The sequence below is a fragment of the Gymnoscopelus microlampas genome (assembly GCF_963454915.1).
Source record: "Gymnoscopelus microlampas genome assembly, chromosome: 2".
NCBI classification, from domain to species: Eukaryota; Metazoa; Chordata; class Actinopteri; order Myctophiformes; family Myctophidae; genus Gymnoscopelus; species Gymnoscopelus microlampas.
In genome coordinates, this window is record NC_139939.1 from 40,998,402 (window position 1) to 41,020,473 (window position 22,072).

General features: G+C 40.4%; 1 protein-coding gene across 2 annotated transcripts in view; it reads left to right on the top strand.

The window, feature by feature from the left end:
• The window catches only part of fam13a (family with sequence similarity 13 member A), a 91,488-nt gene extending 75,509 nt beyond the window's left edge, over positions 1-15,979 (top strand). Inside the window, exons 16-25 of one of the 2 annotated variants that reach the window (XM_084080410.1) lie at positions 4,215-4,280; positions 7,624-7,840; positions 8,236-8,377; positions 8,803-8,884; positions 9,289-9,494; positions 9,708-9,791; positions 10,688-10,783; positions 13,521-13,717; positions 14,151-14,252; positions 14,410-15,979. In XM_084080410.1, the coding sequence (XP_083936536.1) occupies positions 4,215-4,280; positions 7,624-7,840; positions 8,236-8,377; positions 8,803-8,884; positions 9,289-9,494; positions 9,708-9,791; positions 10,688-10,783; positions 13,521-13,717; positions 14,151-14,252; positions 14,410-14,533 (1,316 nt within the window). In that variant the 3' untranslated portion in view covers positions 14,534-15,979. The remainder of the gene's footprint in view (positions 1-4,214; positions 4,281-7,623; positions 7,841-8,235; positions 8,378-8,802; positions 8,885-9,288; positions 9,495-9,707; positions 9,792-10,687; positions 10,784-13,520; positions 13,718-14,150; positions 14,253-14,409) is intronic. The other variant, XM_084080411.1, reaches the window with a different exon arrangement.
• Positions 15,980-22,072: the final 6,093 nt, after the last annotated feature.

A 22,072-nucleotide genomic window follows, 5' to 3' on the forward strand; every position in this document is an offset into this window, starting at 1 on the left:
GACATGCAGCTGTTTTGTCTGTCTGTGCTAATGTATTTGAGGTGAATAGTGAGTACTATTTAATTTGCATTGCATTGCACTGGTCTAGACTTCCTGTCCAGTACTCCTCCCGTATTAGTAGTCTGAGGATAATAGTAAACAACATGCATGGAGAATGTTTGCTCTATTTATAGTGTTCCATGGCAGTAATTGTTTACTCATTGACGATCATGGTCTGTGTGTGGGGTCCTGCTCTCTTTGTGGGGTTGTGGAATAATCAGTATTTGCTGCACTTGTACTGTACCTGCATGCCCTCATCATGTTTCTCCTACTCCCCCCTGCGGTGGGTTTGCTGGTCACTTTGTGGCTTTGAAGGGCGTCCGGCCTCAGCTGTGAGTGACAGCTTCTCTGTTCACTAGTACATACAAGTGATCATTAGAGAGGAGGATGGATGACGACCGTGTACTGAGCACTAGGAGCAGCCCGAGTCTTGACAAAGGGGATTGATTTAAATGATGGCCTCCATTTCCACTTAGAGGCATTTCAGTAAGAACTTGTGTCTAGTTGATTAGATCTTTCTGCAGGGAGTGTGTGTGTGTGTGTGTGTGTGTGTGTGTGTGTGTGTGTGTGTGTGTGTGTGTGTGTGTGTGTGTGTGTGTGTGTGTGTGTGTGCGTGTGTGTGTGTGTGCGCACGCTCGTGCTGTATTACTATATTTGTGACTCCGGCCAAATGTCCCCCAAAATAGTCGAATGTGAGACACATGTTCTTACTGAAATGCCTATAAGTGGAAATGGAGGCCATCATTTATATCAATCCCCTTTGTCAGCTATGCTATCTCAGTTATGGTTGGGGTTAGGTCTAGACATTGAGGGGTTGGGTCGATTAGAGTTATGCCTGATTTATTCTTAGTTGTATGCTGGTGTCACGCATCGGAAGTAGCAGATCTACAAGCTCACGAAGCATCACAGCATGACACGTTGTGAGCTTGTAGATCATCTATTTTTTGCTTTAGGTTTAGGGATAACAATAGGCAAAAATAAATGCCATTCATAAAATTGTCGTCCTACAATGTTGATGTCCTCAAAAGTATAGTAATACAAATACACGTGTACACGTGTGTATGTGCGCACGCATGGACACATGCATGTAATATTTAATGTCCATGCTCACTGCATGTATGTGTGAATGTATGCGTATGTGTGAGTGTATGTGTGATTGTGCAGTGCGCACACATGCATGTGCCTTTGATTTCAGCTCTGCAGACTGCATGGGTTGAAACTAGGATGCAAGCGATCGAGACGGTCCATTTATTTGTTTATTAATGCTGGTTTACCATGTGTCATAGGTCATGCATGAGGTTACAGAAATAGCCTAAGATTTTCTTTTATTGGTGTCTTTATTGGCATCTCTTATAAAACATGTTAGCTTATATATACCTTAATGTGAAGTGCATGAGATCTTAAGGTTTCTTCTCGAGCCTCTTTCCAGTTGAACTGACATTTTCAAACCACATGTAGAGCAATTATTAACAGAGTGCAATGGGAGATCTCAGAATCATTGTGTCATGTTGAGTCGGGAGTGTTTTTTCTAGGGCGTTGCAACACGTGAGGAGGGAAGGGTTCTGTAGTTGTGCAAAGTAGCAAAATTGCTGAGCTCATGTGCATTGGACTGATCAGGTACTCACAGGTAGAGGCCGACCGATGCAAGATTGTCGGTCATAGACCGCCGGTTACCGATTTTCTGACCGATATTTTGCCAAAATGTGCAACCTTTTGTAATCAATTTGAAAAAGTTAGTTTATTAAAGATTGTATTTGAGAACATGTAACTTTTAAGCAAAACGTAACAATGTTGTGAGCTTGTAGATTGAAAATGTGTAACATTTATGCCTAAAAGGACAAACCCAAAATAGGGTTAAGAACTTTGAAAGTGGTTAAAAAATCGGGACACATCGGCTGCACAATTGCGGATACCGATGTCGTAAAAAAAGACAAAGACTCCTTTCTGACTGAAGACCTTGACAGTTGCAGGCATGCACTGACCTGTACAGTATGTACAAGTGCATGTGGAGGCATGCACTTGTACATACAGTATTTCTACCTTTCCACTTTTGCTCACCCCATTTCCTAGAATGCGTACACGGTGTGGCTATCTCGCCTCAGACCTGAATAAACGTTGGCACACCTTCAAAGAAAATATAGCGCAGTGCAATCAGTCTTGCCTCAAGGCAAGCAGCCTCGTGTTATGGACCACCGCTGGTCTCATTAGAGCTCTCTAGTGGCAAAATCCTGCAACGTCAACTCTTCCTGAATGACAGAGGTCCTGTGGGAGTGTGTTTGTTTGTTTTTGTCTATGTATGGTGTCTAGCTCTAGCCAAGAAGACAATTAATGTTTGGTGTTTTGATGTTGTCTTATTAATGCTACATCCCATTGTACAAGTTTCGTCGTGTCTGTTTCTTGTTGGCTGTGTACAGTATGTCTGAAGATCTCTGTGTGTGTTTGCTTGTAGAAAAACAATCCTTTAGCAAGTTTTTGATTGATGTTCTCAACAGCAGCACACAAACTGCTTATTTAATTGTCCTTCGTCTAGTTAAATCCTGGATGCACATGACACTGAACTCTGAACTCAATTGGGAATTGAAAATGCCTCAGAAAGCTGGTTTGATTGGTTGAGAGTGGCCCAGATCCATAACAGCAGTCACATCTCTCCTAGATACAGCCTCGCTGAGGCTACTTGTGTCCTTTGAAGACAGAGTAAAAGATATATTACCATACTGTAGCTTGGATTGGGACCACATTTACTGTATGAATTCAGTTTGCTGATCTTGAGAAGTTTGGTGTTTCTTTCTTCTTAGCAGGCACCCTATGTTTACTCAGTTATCACAGCCACCAAAGAGTGATTTTTGCTCAGGTAAAATAGTAACCAGACCAGGGGTGCAACAGTTAATCAAATTAATTGATTGAATCAATTATTAAAACATATATATTGATAATCAAAAAGTTAATAAAATAATGGATTTTCTATTTTGGTCATTATAGTCTCAAAAAGTGAGAAATAAAATAGTGCAAACAGCTAATCTACAAGTTCACAACACATGATCTGCTGTTTTCACTATTTTTTGACAATTTTTGTACAACACCGTATAATAATGCTTAAGTACTTTATCAATTATTCGATTAATCGAGAAAGTTATCGATATGATAATCGATTAGTAAATAATAGATAGTTGCAGCCCTAGACTCGACTTATCTCCATATCTACAGTCTATGAGTCTGTATTTTCCTGCACCGATATGTCACCAAGGGGAAATCCCTGTGCAGCTGCTTTACTGGTTGATGAAGGCTGAGTCTAATTATGTCTCTACAAAGCGATGGGACAGCAGGATGTGCAAACCCTGTGTGCATGTGAAGGAAGGGACATGCACTACTCCTGACAGTGATACTCAACCCTTTTCATTTCAAGAACCCCCAGTTTGATATGCATTTGGCCACAGACCCCCATTTGATATATTATTTTAATCTCTGGGACACCAATCTACACTGTTAGATCCTTTGTGTTTATATAACTCTCAGTTACAGACCCGTAAGGGTCCATTCGGACCCCTGGTGGTCCCTGAGAACCAGCGCACTACCCTACATAACTGGTATAGTGGTGTCACACACCGAAAACAACGGATCTACCATATCTCAATGCGTCGCCACATGACGTGAGCTTGTAGATGTGCTATCACACATACACATATATCTGTGCACGACATGGTGTGCAACCAAGTATACGTCAAGCATTAGGAGCTGTTTGTGTAGTACATCCACACGGAACGTGATTATAACGATAAGCGATGAAGCGGCATAATTATTTTTTGAAACAAGCTTGATTTTTTAGCGTGAATAACATCTTCAATCTGTATGAAGGGGCCATCACCAAATTAATAGTTTGATGAGAAATATTCACAGATTTTTCTAATCGTTTATTCCTCGCACTCCCGGTGTTTAAAGACCTTTAGGCAAGTATACCAAAGATAATAATGTCCAGATCTATTTAACAGAGAAGTAGTTTGATTTGACCTGTTGAGAGGGTGTGCCAGGAGAGAGGACTGTGCATACATGTTATTTTCCTAACTTTCTTTTTCATTTTTTTGTGTCTGCAGACTCTGCACTTTATTTGCCAGATTTCTGTTCCTGCTTTTCTAATTCTTGCTTTTCTATTTCTTTCTTGCTCCTTTTCCACCTTACAGATCCACCATGCTTTAGCGCCCCTTTTCTTGATTTCAAAAGCATTTTGAAGCTGAGTTTCTGTCACGGTAAGTGTTGTATTGCAGCAATAACAAAGTTGGCTTGTCTTGCTACAAACAACGCCTCTCAAATTATGAAACACAAGAAAAAGGTCACATGCTTTCTTTTAGCATGAACCATTTGCTGCATGGCAACATCATTAACCCATGAAGACCTGAGGCCATTTCTAAAAATGTCTTCTAAATATAATATAATATATAATATATCTTACTAATATCAGTGGTGCTCAAACCTTTTCATGTCAAGACCCCCCAAAATGATATGTATTAGGCCGCCGACCCCCATCTCAAAATATTTTGTTCCAGGGACCCCCAGAAGCAAAGATTTGAGTTAAAAAATGTTGGCTTTAAAAAGATATATATTCAAACATTTGCTTTCCCGGTTTTAATGGGTTAAATGGAGCGATTTGGCACATTGTGGCCAGGCATCACACATGACAGTGCCAACCTTTAAGGGAGATGTCAGACTGCCATGTTTCATTGTTTCATTAGTCAATGTTGTGTGAAGGCCAAACGCCCAGCGAGAGGCTGATTTAAAGGTTTCATTTCAAATGCCATGCTGTCTTGTCGGTCAGCTGCAATGTGCTACACCAGTGGTTCCCAAACTGTGGGTCGGGGCCCATTTGTGGGTCACGGACCCATTTTTATGGGTTGCAAGTAATTATCCCTTCATTTTTCATTTCTTTCATTTTGTTTTGAATTTGTATTGTTTAAAACGATTTTCCAAAAAATCCAAAACAAATCACAAATCATCAAGTAAAAATTAACAAAGGAATTTCATAAATTAGAATAAAAAAACGTAGTAGTGAAAATAGCAGATACAAGGTAGATGTACTGTAGGTCGGCTATTTTCACTTATTTGGGTCTCGGGGAGACATCTAATTTCTCTTTTGGGTCTGGAGCTGAAAGGTTTGGGAAGCCCTGTGCTACACAGTACACCTAGGAATGCAATGAGTTTGACTGAGTGGTTCACCCACTGTTGTGAGGAGTCTTGCAGTGAGTCCCAGCATGCAACCAGTTGCTACAGTACTTGGTAAACTGCACGTACTGTAGCTCCAGGTCCAGGAGGACCTGAGGGGTTTGCTAATGGAATCTGAGCTGCGTTGCTGTGCTTCCAACCCAGCCGACTCCCTGCTTAGAAAAACATGCATGCGCTGTTCCCAAGTTGGGTGGGCATGTTTTCAAGAGCCATTCCCAGGTTCTTTGGATGTTCACATTGACAATGTCCAACTGTCAGAGCATTTGTTCTCACACCGCCCCCATCGCCCTATGGTAACTTCTACTCTCTGTACGTGGGTTCACTTGCACACCCGATCCGGCTGATACGGGACAACAGCAAACTCTCTGTCCAGTTTGAAAGTGTTACTAAATGATATGCATGTGCCTTTCTTGACATGTGAGGTTATGGGGCAATAATGTTGTTTCTCCCTCCCCCCTTTTCCACAAACTATACTGCAGGGGTGCTCAAATACTAATCTTAAAGGTCCACAAAGAACATTTTCAATAGGACAAAGGTTTTTTTATTAAAGTCGGTCAAGCCACATATTAGATCTACACAATGTATAACTACAACTAGTGTATACAACTCTTACGTAGATTTATAAGATGTGACAATAAAGACAACCTTGACCTGAGCATTATCAGTGGTGTCAGTGGACTCATCCACAGCTAAGGAAATGTACTGTGCATCTTATATTCCATCACAAAGCTGTTTAATCAAATCATCAGCCAGTAATCCAGTTCTACTGGTTGCTGTGGAATCTGAGAGAGTGATAGCTTGCTTTATCTGTCATTTCCTCTTTTTGTTTGCCTTCAAACATGGTCTCCATCAGTTGAGTCATACATTCTTTGTATCAAACTTTTGAGGAAAGGTTGCTTCAAAATAGCTGTGTTTTGTCAGTGTCATAGTGGTGTTTCAAATTGCCACTCTCCACCAGAGCTACTGTCTCTTGGCACATTAGGCATATCGGTCTGGTACTCTTTTCTTTTACTGGCCAACATTTAACATGCCATTTTGATTCATTTTTTAAATTTAGGCTTCTGCTGTAGTTAACTGCTGGCGCGACTAAACTACTAGTAAACTGCTGCCGAACCAAAAGCAGCGCGCTGTAATTTCTCCGTCTGCACTGTGAACTCTCAATGATCAACAAGGTGTCAACCCATTGTTGTCATGGAGATGACAGCCCGCTGCACATGTTTGGACAGACAGTGGAGCAGTCGCACATTCGGTGCTGTGGAGAAAACAGACCCTTTGCATTGCGGTAACATCTCGTAGATAATAGAAATAATATATTTTATGAAAAGTATAATTAGCTATAATTTACTCACTGCTATACAGTATCTCTGACTGTCATGTTTTGACAGTGTTACAGTATTTTCTACAGCCTTCCCACGTTCTTTACCTAGCAACAGGCTGTGTGCTCAAACAGTCAAACATGCTGTCTGTCTCTCTCACACACACACACGATCACATACACGTGCCTTTAGTACACACACCAACCACTGTTTCATGCAGCCACTCGGGGGAGGAGGGACTTAAACTGTGAGGTCACAGCCGTTGCCTCTGGACAGGGGTCGTGCTCCAACATTATCCTGCAGAGAGCATCACAGTGGAGCCTGGTGTTATTTATAGCACGGTATTGTCAGGGATATCTGCCGTGTGGCTATTTTCACCAGACTTAATCACTTTGATGTTGTCTAGTAGCCAGGGGATGAAGGGAGAGTGAGAGAACATCTGTCACCTTGAAGGTCCTGAGAAAGTTTATTTATTTATTTTTATACATGTACTGCAGAGGGGTTTAGAGCCAGTTTGCTTTGTCATTCTCCACCGTTGACCTTCACAGCACACAGGGGCGGTGCCAGCCACCAGGCTGATGCCAGGGACACAAAAAGCCAGACGTTAGAGCAAAGGTATTCAGTCTTTAGGCAGACAGTGTATTGGACCATCATGGTCCGTCTTGTATTGTTCCTGTTGCACCGGTACAGCAAACAGATGTAATATAATAGTTGACTCTTTTTTTTTATTTTTTCATCACACAGCATTGTAGATACTGTGTACTTTTGTCTCATAGGTGGCATGGTATGATATTGCGGTTCTGGTGTTTAAGCGGAGAGCTAATCAGTTGTCGGCTCACCACGTTTGTGCAAAGTTTCACCGAAAAAACAAAAAAATGGGAGGGAGAAAACAGGCGACCTCAACCCTTCTCGCACACCCAGTTTGGGAGACTACAGTCTTTTCTTTTGACCGCAGATTACCAGAGTTTTCCACTAAGTTGTTGTGTTCTATGAGTTTTGGCATGTGGCTGTCACACTAAACCTCTGGCTGCTATCATTGTGCTCGTCTCGCCCACAGAGCCAGTCCCGGCGTACTCAGCGTGGCAGAGGGAGAGCATGGACCAGGAGGAGGCCCGGCGGTCTCCTCACGCCGGGGGGCGTCTGATTCAACAGCTCCTGGACGAGGACAGTGATCCCATGCTATCCCCTCGCTTCTACGCCTACGGCCAGTGCCAGCAGTACCTGGACGACACAGAGGTGCCGCCTTCACCACCCAATTCACACTCTTTCGCTAGGTAAGCCGTTCCTCCCACTGAACTTGCTGTAAGTCCTTTGCACAATGAAGAGTGTTGCCAGCCAAAGTCAATGATAAAGAGCGTTAGTGGAGAGCTGTGAAACTGTGGGAAATTATTATATATAAAATCCAGTGTTCATTTAACTCTGAGAGTGTACATCCATTTAGTTCCATTTCACACACTCTGAGTTAAATTAACACTCTGGATTTTACAATCTTTTTTTGTATGTATGTTGTTGTTTTGGTGGTAGAATATTTTTGTGTTATATTTATATTTGAGCATTTATGGGTACGACTTTTGTTGATAGGAAACGTACTGAAAGCTATTTTCTCTGGCAACAAAGACAAATCTAGGAAACATTTTAGAGACCATGGCAATTGCTTGTGTCTCCTTAGTCGCAGACGGAGTTCGTCTCTAGGCTCCTGCGAAGACGAGAAAGAAGAGTTGACGACGACCCAGCTCTCTAAGAGGATCCATATACTCAAGAAGAAGATCCGCAAGTTTGAGGAGAGGTTTGAGGAGGAGCGCAAATACCGGGTAAATGAAATATATACTTAACAAGTTGTTAGGCAGAAACATTGAATCTACACATTTCAACTTCTTCTTTTAAGTAAATGAATGCCTACTTTGTCATAGTGTCACACAATAGTTGCAAAAATAGAAGATGTACAAGCTCACACTCTAATTTTTGCTTTAAACATTCCAAAAATGAAAGTGATAGTGTGTGGGCTTTATTATTAACAAGAGCTTGTGACTAAATATTAACTACATTGGACACAGTTGAACATGTGTCCAATGTTCCACTGTTACATTTCCTGATAAATAACGGTTTGGGACATGTGAGCAAGCTTATATGACACTTTAAGCAGACACATATGACTCATTGTGATAGTAGGAGAGGGACAAAGTGCTGCTGCACTGTTCTCATGTAGATGTTGTTGTTGTTGTTGTTGTCTGTCCAGCCCTCTCATGGTGACAAAGCTACCAACCCAGAAGTACTAAGATGGTCGAACGAGCTGGCAAAGCTCCGCAAGGACCTAAAAGGTAAAACTAATGTACCAACTCAAAAAAGTCCAGCACTTTAAAAGCAGCACAAGCTGCACAAGTCAGTTTGAGGAGAAAGCAACTGGACTGGTCAAATATGCATTATGCATTTCAAGTGTGTTGATAATTCCATGCTTTATCGGCTAACCAGGTAGCTTATTTGTGCTTTATCTTTCATGCTTTCTTTTTTATTATTACACATGTGAAAAATACTTGTCCTTAGCCACTTCAGGGCATTCTTTATTCTTGCTATGTGTGCTTCTGATTGTGGGTTACACCCAAATAATTATACCACAGAGTGCCCTCTTTGGGTATTATCACTATAATCAAAGCTGCCATCTAGTGTCATGACAGTCATTGTACTGTAACTCACATCTCTCGTCATTTACTCATGACCCCACCAGAGAACAAGCTGATGAAGTCTGAGGAGGACCTTCCTCCGCTGACTCGCCAGCGCAGCAACACCCTGCCCAAGAGTTTTGGCTCTCAGCTGGAGAAGAAACCCCAGCAGGAGAAAACGGCCAAGCCCCCCGCGGAGAGCACGCTAGAGGTGGTCCTCGACAAGCTGCAGGAGAAGAGAGAGGAGGTGGGCCGCCCTGAGGACATCAAGGTGAGAACAGCAAATTTGGAGTGTTAGCTTAACTCTGCAATTATATCACTGTGGATCTGAAAAGTGGATGATTTGAGTCTGGTAATTAAGCAAGGCTAACTTTTTAATTTCAAGTACCACCATAACTCTGAGAGGCTAGAACCCCACTTTGACATCCATTGAGCTAGGCCTTCTATAGAACATGGTGACTCACTTTCTCTTCCCTGCCGACAGGATATGACACGGGAGCAGATTGGAGCGGAGAAGGTGTCACTACAGAAGGCACTCTTGTACTACGAGAGCATACACGGCAGACCAGTATGTCATCACATCACATCACATCACATCACATCACATCACACCATCCTTGAACAAATCTAGACACATAAGCCTCTTAGGGGCTGTGTCCACCGAGGCATTTATTTGCAGCTAAAAACACAAGGCGCTCACCTGAAAACGCTTCCAAATGCTTATTTAAACTCTCGGCAAGCAGATAAACAACGCCACACGTGAATGTGTGCACTCAGGAAAAACATGTTGGTGGAATGTTGCTCCATATTGCCACCTCACTCCTCTGTGTATAAGGCGTGGAGATGGATTGAACATGAACAACACTTGAATAGTTTGAGTCTAGGTGTTTTGGAAAATAAATGCAGGACCACCATCTGCAGTTCTCCTGAAAAGACCATTCCATTTATTGTAGCTTGCTGCCAGCCAGTGTTGTACATGACAACTCAAACCTTGGTAAATGTAGCACATCTTGTGCAGCACTGGACTGTGACCTAGATTGAAGTGAAGGATGAATAATTCCTTTGCAAGTCTGTGTTCACACTTTTCTAATGTTATACTTTATGGCTTTACATTATGCTCACAGCATTGACAGTATTTAAACTATATCTGAACTGCAAGTCTGCAGCACATAATACTTACATTTGATGTCAGACCAAATCTAATTGGGCTAATTGCACAAAATCCCAGCTGGTGCTACTATTAATGAGGAAGCATGGCTGACCTTTTAATCGCCCACTATCCCCTCGTCATGCCTCACTGATTTACAGACAAACAGTCATCACATTCTTAACTTACAATACTGACACAGGAGTCACAGTAATGTTGGGGCCAATCTAGGTTACCTATCACTTTGACTGGCATATAAAAAGCTTATACCGTAATGCTAACATACTAATAAGGTGTCTTCACTTCTACCTCCCCAGATTACCAAGAACGAGAGGCAAATCATGAAGCCACTGTATGACAGATACCGCCTGGTCAAGCAGATCCTATGCAGAGCATCCTCAATCCCTGTTATTGTAAGTAACTATCATCACCCTCCATCCCCTTTCGCCAAAGCTGTTGTTATGCTCACCGCAATTTGTCCTTCTGCTGTTTGACAAGTTAGTGGCAAAGGTTTGCGCTGACTAAAGACCTACTGTAGCAGGTCAAGATTCTCTTGGTCCTTAATCCAACGTCCAAGCTGTTGTTCGTGCTAGGTGGATAGTTGTGACACAAACATTTTATCCCGCCATCAAGGCCAATGATAAATCCAGCTTTAGCAGCTCAGTGGATCGGATGGCCTTATAGGGGCTCAGAGATGCTGAGCTCACTGTGTATCTATGCTGGGCATGAGAAATGACAGCGCAGAAACTGTCTGTGACCTGCAGTACTCAAAGACACAGCCCCTGCTGATGACAGTAAGAAACCCCTCAATAAAAAGCAACTGGTATGATAGTTTGCGTGCTTCAATAACAATCGGATAACTTGAAAGAAATAATAATGACACCAAGCAATCAGTTTTATTGTTGTTTATTTGTGATAGCTTCTGTATGACAATTGTTCTCATACTGTAGTACACGTGCCACCTAATCCCATGTTTTCATTTATTAAACACTTTGATTATGTAAGACATAATCTGCATTATGGCCCTGCTTGTATGTTCATTACATAAGGCACTACGTCTTAATCTCCATTATATAAATTGAGATCTCTGGCATCTAGAGTTCTCTTATAGAGAATATCAGCACATTATAATATTATACCATGAGATATATCAGACTGATGGGAGTTGGTTTAGTGTGTTATCATTTATGGTTGGGATTTAATTAGTGATATCTGTATGTGTTTGTCATTTTGAGTGGTGAGATGTTCTTGCATCTGTGTCACCAAGGCAAGTTCCAGTATATTGGTTGTACCTGGAAAAATAAAGTGATTGGTTCTCATTCCGTAGCATCTCAATACATTAGATGCACATTTCTGTGACGCAGCTCTGTCATGACACTGCGCTTTGGCGTTCATGAGAATGAAAATCCCATCCACTGCCACAACATTTAGATTTTTGTACCCAGCATTTTCATCTGCTACAAATGTAAGTTGGTGTGTTCACCCACGTCGAAGACACTTGGTTCAGTTTACAGTTTGCTTGGGTTAAAAGTTGATTCAGCCTTGAAGCAGTGCAAGTCAGTGGAAAATGGGTTTCAGCCTGGTGGGTTTCTCACAGCCTCACTGTAAACAAATAAAACGGAAGATAGGACTGATGTTAAAAAACGTGGCCTTGAGCAGAAGTTTGATGGTTTGAATCCCTGACTGGCATTGTGGTGGGAAAAAGACTGTGTTTTCCGTGGGCAGCTCCCATGTGTGAATGCTTAGCAGTGGTTGAGTGTGATGCGGGATATTGCTGTAGCACAGCCCTGTCAACTTTTACTGGATACATACTTGAACCCCAGTGCCCATATTCTGCCGGGATTGAGGAACATTAGCCAAAAATGGCGGATCTACAAGCTCGCAGTGTACAACGGTTATTGTTGGCAAAGAGATATAGTGTAGACGGAAAAAAGTGGTCAGAGTACAGAGCCAACTCAGGTCCACTTTACTAAGCCTAGAGGGTTTAAGTGTTCACAAACAACGAGTCACAAAGTAGGAGTCAGTTTGTAGCATAGTAACCCCTCCTCCTCCTTCTGAAACGTTACCACAGGGATCTCCCTCCAGCAAACGCAGAGGCCCTCTCCTTCTTCCACCCATTATCGAGGGTGAACCCTCTCTCTTCTTCGATGACATCAAGGTGAAGAACTGATGCTGCTGGTGCTGCCACTGCTTGACTAATCAGTCATCAGAACCACCTTCCTTTACCATTAACAACCAGTTGCCTACCCTTTATCCTACAACCTAAACCTGATTGCTGCCTGTTGATTGGGCAGTTGCCTGGACGACACTAGTGTCCAATGAAGTTCTGAATCAGTAGATGCCTGTTTTGGGTTTTGTTTTGTTTTATGCAATATGCCTTCGAAGGTCTGCCTGTGTGAGGAATGTTGGAACGAAACCATAGAAAATGCTATATTGCTACAAGGTCTGTGTGCACCCACCCACTCCAGTAACCAAATCAAGCAACCCTGAACTGAACTCAAAAACATAATCATGTTTTCTAAATCAATACGCTCAGCTCGTTCTCTGCGGACATTTGTCTAATACTGTTTGTGAAGATGTTTACAGTATTAAGTCGGTAATCGTCTTGAGTAGTGGTTCTAAATATTCCAGTCTTTCATTCAACCAGGTTGCTGCATTGCATTCGCATGATGTCCTATCTCTCAAATAAACCCTGATTAGACATTTACCAAGTGAACACCAGTTGAACTCTCAGTCCTGAAGTCTGGAGTTGAGAACCACTGCTTTGGATGACTCTCCTCATTAACCCCATCAATAGCTATTGTTAATTGTTTACCCAACAGGGCCACACACCTTGATTCCATAGGAGGATGACTGAAATGCATTATAATCCTTTTATTGTCATGATGACAGACATTTGTATTAAATACTACTTTAAAAATGTAAGGTTGTGGACTGCTGTCATTGGCTCTGGAGGTCAGCTGTCAGAAGTGACCTCTCTCATACACCGAACAGCAGGACTTTTTATAAACAGTACAGTAAAATGAACCCGAAGTGATCCCTTTGTTTCCATTTTACACTCTTAAACTAACACTGAGGACACTTGCTGTGTACCGTCCACCTTTAGTAACCTCCCTAATGCGTCCTGCCTGTCTATTGTTGTTTGTGTAGGAGGAGGAAGATGGTTCAGATGACGATGGAGAATCTAAGACTCAGTTCTCCGTCAGTGTGCGTCCAGACCCCAGCATGCTGGGCTTCCTGGACCAGCTGGAGGAGGACACGGACGGATTCATCTCACCCGTGGACGAGCTCTCTCCCTCCAAGAACACCACCGACATGAGGCTGTCCAATCTTCACTCTGCCACCACGTAAGTTAGAGTACTATACATTGCTTTGTCCATAATCTTTATCAACCAACCACCAAATTTGAATTAGTTGATCCTTGAGTCCATGTGTGGATGTTTGTGCAAAATCTACGAAGCCTAAAAGGCAAACAAAAATGTATTTTTTTGTCTTATGTTCCAATGTTCAATGTCACAATAAAATCCTTAAATCACAATTATTTGCACAACAACAATCAATCATCAACTAATATGTCATGATTGTGACAGCCCTAGCCGTCGGTGTGTGAATGGGTCAATGTAAACATTGTAAAGTGCTTTGGATAGAGGTGCTATGGAAATGCAGACCATTTTACAGGCAAATCATTGCGCTTCCTTCATTCAGATTTTGACTTGCACATTTGCTGATTTAATCTGTTAGTTCAAATGTATTAATAATGGTTTGACATCATACATACAGGGAGGAACTTGTCGAACAACTCCAAGAGACCAGAGAGGAGAAAAAGAGACTCCGTAAGAACCTCAGAGAGTTTGAGGACCAGTTCCTCAGGCAAAATGGAAGGTATGAGGAAAATGTATTTTTTCTTGTTTACATGAGTCACTCAGAGAACACATGATACCAAAATGTCTCCCCAGAGGTCTACTTCTACTCCAATCTCTGAACACTGTCCACTTTTAGCTCTAATGTTTTGTTGTCCACCCACTTCCTGTTCCTATAGGAATGTGCAGAAGGAGGACCGCTCCCCCTTGGCAGTGGAGTACGGCGAATACAAGCATGTTAAAGCCAAGCTGCGCCTCCTGGAAGTCCTCATCAGCAAAAAAGACTCGACTAAGTTCCTTTGAGAAAAGAAACAACTTAAGACTGAATTTTAGCACCAGCCACAAATGGAAACAAAAAAGTCACGACACACTAACACTGTAGATACTATTTGAGAGAAAACTATTTTTCAGTTCTGTGTCTTTGTTGTGCCATCTGTGCCGTTAATGCATTTGGCTCGGAGGAAGTACCTGCATATTGCTGTGTAAATCTGTACAAGAGAGAGAGGACACAGTGGGGGGCTGTTTGCCTCCTTGGAGCCCACAGCCCACAGAGAGGCACTGACCCGAACTCCATTCAAACTGACATGAGGGCACTGCCCTGGAGGCTTGGAGGCACCATGTTACCTGTTCCATCTGACAAGGTTTCTTTTTTTTTTTACAGAACTGTCTAATGTTTGAACGAGTAGAGAAAAAAAAGCACACTAGAAATGGAAATTATTTTGAGCAAGGAATCATCACATGTATCACTGATAATTTATTTCTTATTTGTATCAGAAGAAAAGAAAATATATTTTCTTGTGCTGTAGAAGTCTTAAAAAACCTGGAAGTAAAAGTAACACATTTAAAATAATTGCTATTTTTGAAAGAAGGATTTTTGTAATAAATAAATACTTTTTGTGTATTTTTGTAAGGGAGACCGTAACAATCTTAACGTACTGAACCAACCACTCTTACAGCATTGAGTAAAAAGATGTCTTTCTCAGTTACAGTTCTTTAAAATAATGCCGTTGGATATCTCAAATGATGAGAAATGAATAATGTAAAAAAACACGTTTTTGTGTACTACATTTGTACTTTTTGAAACACATTTACATTAATTCAATAGAAGTTGAAATTAAAAGTTTTTGGGGGGTTCACATGCTACAAGAAGAGAATTAACATTCAAAATATGTTTTCCTGTTAATATTGATCCAAACAAATGTCTCACATTACAAACTGCTTACCAAATTAGCATAGAAGCTAATCATATTCATTAATATAGTTTAATTCTTTGTTATGTCTGGTAACCTGGGTTATTTTACTTTCTTCTATATTTTTGCTTTGGTATGCTTTACCCCCCTTTTACATTTATGTAAAAAAAAAAAAAAAAACTTTAAAAGAATAAGCTATTTCTTACCTTGAATTCACTGTCATGTTTTTGCTCAAACTGATTAACTCTTTGACAACGGCCATGTTTTAGATGCTCCATGAGGAATGCAGCTGCTTTCTCTCTTTTCTTTAGCCTGTTTATTGTCTGTAGATATGGATCACTGGACCATATTTACTGTATTTTTCTTTTCTGTGAGCAAGTACTATCTTTCCTGTACCTGTATTTCTCCAATGGAAAATTAACAGTGTGATGAATTTTGTTTTTACTGAATGTAAACACTGGCAGACTTAAATGAATTTTGATTAATTTTGTGTGTGTACATTTTCGTACATAAATTGTATTTGTATTTTGTATATATTATAAAAGCAAACTTATTTTTACTGAATTTGTCAAATTGTGTGTGTGTGTGTGTGTGTGTGTGTGTGTGTGTGTGTGTGTGTGAGTGTGAGTGAGAGAGACTTTGCCCTGACCTTTAGCAAATAAGATTGACATTTTGGTAGTGACTTTTTTTTTGGTCCCTAACATTCATCGAGCTCTGGACTTAGTAATTTTTTTTCCGTTTCGGTAGTGACACTACCGAAACGAAAAAAAAATTGTTCCCCCAAAAACCTGTTAGGAGTACGTTTCAGGCAATTTAAAGTTGATTGGTAGTGACTTTTTTTTTGGTCCCTAACATTCATCGAGCTCTGGACTTGGTCATTTTTTTTCCGTTTCGGTAGTGACACTACCGAAACGGGAAAAAAAATGTTCCCCCAAAAACCTGTTAGGAGTACGTTTCAGGCAATTTAAAGTTGATTGGTAGTGACTTTTTTTTTGGTCCCTAACATTCATCGAGCTCTGGACTTAGTCATTTTTTTTCCGTTTCGGTAGTGACACAATGGTGTCACTACCGAAACGAAAAAAAAAAAATTGTTCCCCCAAAAACCTGTTAGGAGTACGTTTCAGGCAATTTAAAGTTGATTGGTAGTGACTTTTTTTTGGGTCCCTAACATTCATCGAGCTCTGGACTTAGTAATTTTTTTTTCGTTTCGGTAGTGACACCATTGTGTCACTACCGAAACAAAATTAAATCCGAAAAAATCACTAAGTGTGGAGGCCAAAATTGTTCCCCCAAAAACCTTTGGTAGCACTTTACAATAATGACCCGTTATAAAGCATTTATAAACGTTTATAAGTAGTTTGTAGACTATTAACAAATCATTAACAACCTGTTTGTTGACATTCGTAAATGATTACTAAAACCTTTATAACTACAGTTACAAATCATTTATAAAGTATTAGTAAGTAGTGAACTATTCATGAATAAGCCATTTATATACATCTGTAAAAGATTATTAAATCATTTGTAACGACCCATTCTAAAGCATCTATAAACGTTTATAAGCAGTTTGTAGACTATTAACAAATCATTAACAACCTGTTTATTGACATTCGTAAATGATTACTAAAACCTTTATAACTACGGTTACAAATCATCTATAAAGGTATTTTATGACTATTCATGAATAAGACATGTATAATATATCTGTAAATGATTATTAAATCATTTGTAACTGATGTTACATAATATATACAAGCTATTGGTAGCTTGTTCATGTTTAACATGTGCTTTGTTAAACATTCCTAAAGTATCTATACATCCTTAATACATGTTATTATGTGCCCTATAGTAAAGTGAAGACAGTTCATAATTTACAACTGTCTGTTAATGTGTTTGTTCATGTTTAACATGCTTTGTAAAACATTCCTAAAATATCTAAGACTATGCATTATTATACTCTACCAGGAAGGCTGTCAGCCATCTGTTAGCTCAATGGGTTGAGATGCAGTATTCATGATCCAGAGGCCATGAGTTCAAATCCCACTGATGTCATTCCTATGATTCTTTCCTTTGCAAACTGGCTTCCAGAAGATCAACTGAAAACTACCAGGAAGGCTATATTTGTCATCCAACTGTTAGCTCAATGGGTTGAGACGCAGTATACATGATCCAGAGGCCATGAGTTCAAATCCCATTGATGTCTTTCTATGATTCTTTCCTTTGCAGACTGGCTTCCCGAAGATCAACTGAAAACTACCAGGAAGGCTGTACTTGTCAGCCATCTGTTAGCTCAATGGGTTGAGACGCAGTATTCATGATCCAGAGGCCATGAGTTCAAATCCCATTGATGTCTTTCCTTTGCAGACTGGCTTCCAGAAGATCAACTGAAAACTACCAGGAAGGCTATATTTGTCATCCAACTGTTAGCTCAATGGGTTGAGACGCAGTATACATGATCCAGAGGCCATGAGTTCAAATCCCATTGATGTCTTTCCTATGATTCTTTCCTTTGCAGACTGGCTTCCAGAAGATCAACTGAAAACTACCAGGAAGGCTGTACTTGTCAGCCATCTGTTAGCTCAATGGGTTGAGACGCAGTATTCATGATCCAGAGGCCATGAGTTCAAATCCCATTAATGTCTTTCCTATGATTCTTTCCTTGAGTGGGTTCGATTCCCACTCCGAGTCATGTGTCCCCGGTAACTTGGGGCAACGGATAAATTGACTGATATTTTTCGTGATGCTTCCCTTTGCAGAATAACTTCTAGAAAAACAAGTTAAAACCACCAGGAAACCTGTAACTCTCAGCCAACAGCATAGCTCATCTGGTAGAGCGTCTGTCCAATAACATGACTTGACTTGACTTGAGTGGGTTCGATTCCCACTCAAGGCAATGACATGACTTGACTTGACATTAGTGGGTTCGATTCCCACTCGAGTCAAGTGTCCCCGGTATCTTGGGGCAACGGATAAATTGACTGATATCCTTAGTGATGCTTCCCTTTGCAGACTAACTTCTAGAAAACAAGTTAAAACCACCAGGAAACCTGTAACTCTCAGCCAACAGCATAGCTCGACTGATAGAGCGTCTGTCCAATAACATGACTTGACTTGACTTGACTTGACTTGAGTGGGTTCGATTCCCACTCGAGTCAAGTGTCCCAGGTAACTTGGGGCAACGGTTAAATTGACTGATATCCGTAGAATAACTTGTAGGAGTGAGTTAGTGGGAATCGAACCCAGGACCGCTCGGTCCTGGGTTGAACTGGATTTGAACCAGCACACTCCTACAAGTTATTCTACGGATATCAGTCAATTTATCCGTTGCCCCAAGTTACCGGGGACACTTGCCTTGAGTGGGAATCGACACTTGCCTTGAGTGGGAATCGAACCCACTCAAGTCAAGTCAAGTCATGTTATTGGACAGACGCTCTACCAGTTGAGCTATGCTGTTGGCTGAGAGTTACAGGTTTCCTGGTGGTTTTAACTTGTTTTTCTAGAAGTTATTCTGCAAAGGGAAGCATCACGAAAAATATCAGTCAATTTATCCGTTGCCCCAAGTTACCGGGGACACATGACTCGGAATCGAACCCACTCAAGGAAATAATCATAGGAAAGACATCAATGGGATTTGAACTCATGGCCTCTGGATCATGAATACTGCGTCTCAACCCATTGAGCTAACAGATGGCTGACAAGTACAGCCTTCCTGGTAGTTTTCAGTTGATCTTCTGGAAGCCAGTCTGCAAAGGAAAGAATCATAGGAAAGACATCAATGGGATTTGAACTCATGGCCTCTGGATCATGTATACTGCGTCTCAACCCATTGAGCTAACAGTTGGATGACAAATATAGCCTTCCTGGTAGTTTTCAGTTGATCTTCTGGAAGCCAGTCTGCAAAGGAAAGACATCAATGGGATTTGAACTCATGGCCTCTGGATCATGAATACTGCGTCTCAACCCATTGAGCTAACAGATGGCTGACAAGTACAGCCTTCCTGGTAGTTTTCAGTTGATCTTCTGGAAGCCAGTCTGCAAAGGAAAGAATCATAGAAAGACATCAATGGGATTTGAACTCATGGCCTCTGGATCATGTATACTGCGTCTCAACCCATTGAGCTAACAGTTGGATGACAAATATAGCCTTCCTGGTAGTTTTCAGTTGATCTTCTGGAAGCCAGTTTGCAAAGGAAAGAATCATAGGAATGACATCAGTGGGATTTGAACTCATGGCCTCTGGATCATGAATACTGCATCTCAACCCATTGAGCTAACAGATGGCTGACAAGTACAGCCTTCCTGGTAGAGTATAATAATGCATAGTCTTAGATATTTTAGGAATGTTTTACAAAGCATGTTAAACATGAACAAACACATTAACAGACAGTTGTAAATGATGAACTGTCTTCACTTTACTATAGAGCACATAATAACATGTATTAAGGATTTATAGATACTTTAGGAATGTTTAACAAAGCATATGTTAAACATGAACAAGCTACCAATAGCTTGTATATATTATGTAACATCAGTTACAAATGATTTAATAATCATTTACAGATATATTATACATGTCTTATTCATGAATAGTCATAAAATACCTTTATAGATGATTTGTAACCGTAGTTATAAAGGTTTTAGTAATCATTTACGAATGTCAATAAACAGGTTGTTAATGATTTGTTAATAGTCTACAAACTGCTTATAAACGTTTATAGATGCTTTAGAATGGGTCGTTACAAATGATTTAATAATCTTTTACAGATGTATATAAATGGCTTATTAATGAATAGTTCACTACTTACTAATACTTTATAAATGATTTGTAACTGTAGTTATAAAGGTTTTAGTAATCATTTACGAATGTCAACAAACAGGTTGTTAATGATTTGTTAATAGTCTACAAACTACTTATAAACGTTTATAAATGCTTTATAACGGGTCATTATTGTAAAGTGCTACCATCTCTACCTGACTCTTGCATCTTCAAATCCCACACAAGCTGATTTGCCATTTCCAGGATTTGATTTCCTGGATTTGAGTCTTGAGTCCCAAGACTCAAGACCCAAAAGAGTCTTGAGTCGAACCAATTACTCCCGCGGAGACATCAAATTTCTCTTTTGGGCCTTGAGTCCCAAGACTCAAGGCCCAAAAGAGAAATTTGATGTCTCCGCGGGAGTAATTGGTTCGACTCAAGACCCAAAAGAAGGTGAACTGACTGTAATGATTCAAAATGTCATATATAGAATGGAAACCCCATTCAAACTTTAAAATGTTCATCCTAATATGGACATGTTTGCCTGAAAAGGAATCTTTGAAATGTTTAATAGTTTTAGAATTGTACTCCTTTAAAAGTTCAGAGATTTAGAATGGAGGTCGATGGACGAATGTGGGACCTCAAAAAAACACTTTCACCTAGAAACTCCATTCACAGTTCAAAAAATCTACCTTACTGTGGACATGCATGCTTGAGATTTTTTCTTTGAAATCATTTGTAGTTTGGGAGATATTTAACTTTAAGCGCCCTATGCATTGTCGATGCGGCAATGGACATTTAAAGGGAAACGAGTACAGGCTACTAATCCTACATACTTACTGCTAGTAACCCCATTCATACTTTAAAATGTTCATCTTACTGTGGACATGTTTGCCTGAAAAGGAATCTTTGAAATGTTTAATAGTTTTAGAATTGTACTCCTTTAAAAGTTCAGAGATTTATAATTTATAATGCCCTCGTCCATTCACGAGGGCAGGCAGCTAATCACCACCGTATCCATTCAGCAGAGCGACCCTCGCCTATAGTGATGCAAATGTATGCCTTTGTCTTCATGGGGTACCAGGAGTGCCAGGGGTGGGGGTCTGGGCCATCACCTATACTCACCTGGCATAAAAGGGTCTCTGAGAGCAGCTTGAGCCATTCCTTACTAAACTACAACATGAAGAGACCACCGCTGAAGAACTGATTGATTGATTATACTTGCATATTGTTTTTATTAACGTTTTTCAGTTTTGTAGTCAGTGTAGTGTTGTTAACTTGTTTCCCCGAGATTTTCCCCAAGTACCCCCCACCCCCCCCCCTTAGTTCAATGAATTATGTCAATTTGGATAACAGAAGGTAACAGAAGAAGTAAAGTGATGGTGGAAGTACTCACATTTTTTTTACTTAAGTAAAAGTGTCAATACCACAATGTAGAAAGACTCCGTAACGTGGTTTAAGTAAAAATCCTGTGTACAAAATGTACTTGAGTAAAAGTACAAAAGTATTGGCATCATACTTTGACTTCTACTCCACTACACTTATTAACATAACCCCTGCTGCCCTATTTCAACTTTGGCTATTTGAAAATAGCAGATCTACAAGTTCCTAACACTGAGCTTGTAGATCTGCTATTTTCAACAACAAAAAATGTATACATATAACTGCTGCGTAATGAGTACTTTTACTTTTGGTACTTGTGTATATTTTGATGCCAATACTTTTGTACTTTTACTTACATTTTTACTTGTAACAGCATTTCTATATTGATACTTTTACATAAGTAAAAACAGAGTACTTCTTCCACCACTGATTGTGACACTATTATTAGGTAGAGAGATGACTAGGTAGAGAGCTGAAAGGAAAATAAAAACCACACAGAAAAAATACCATGAG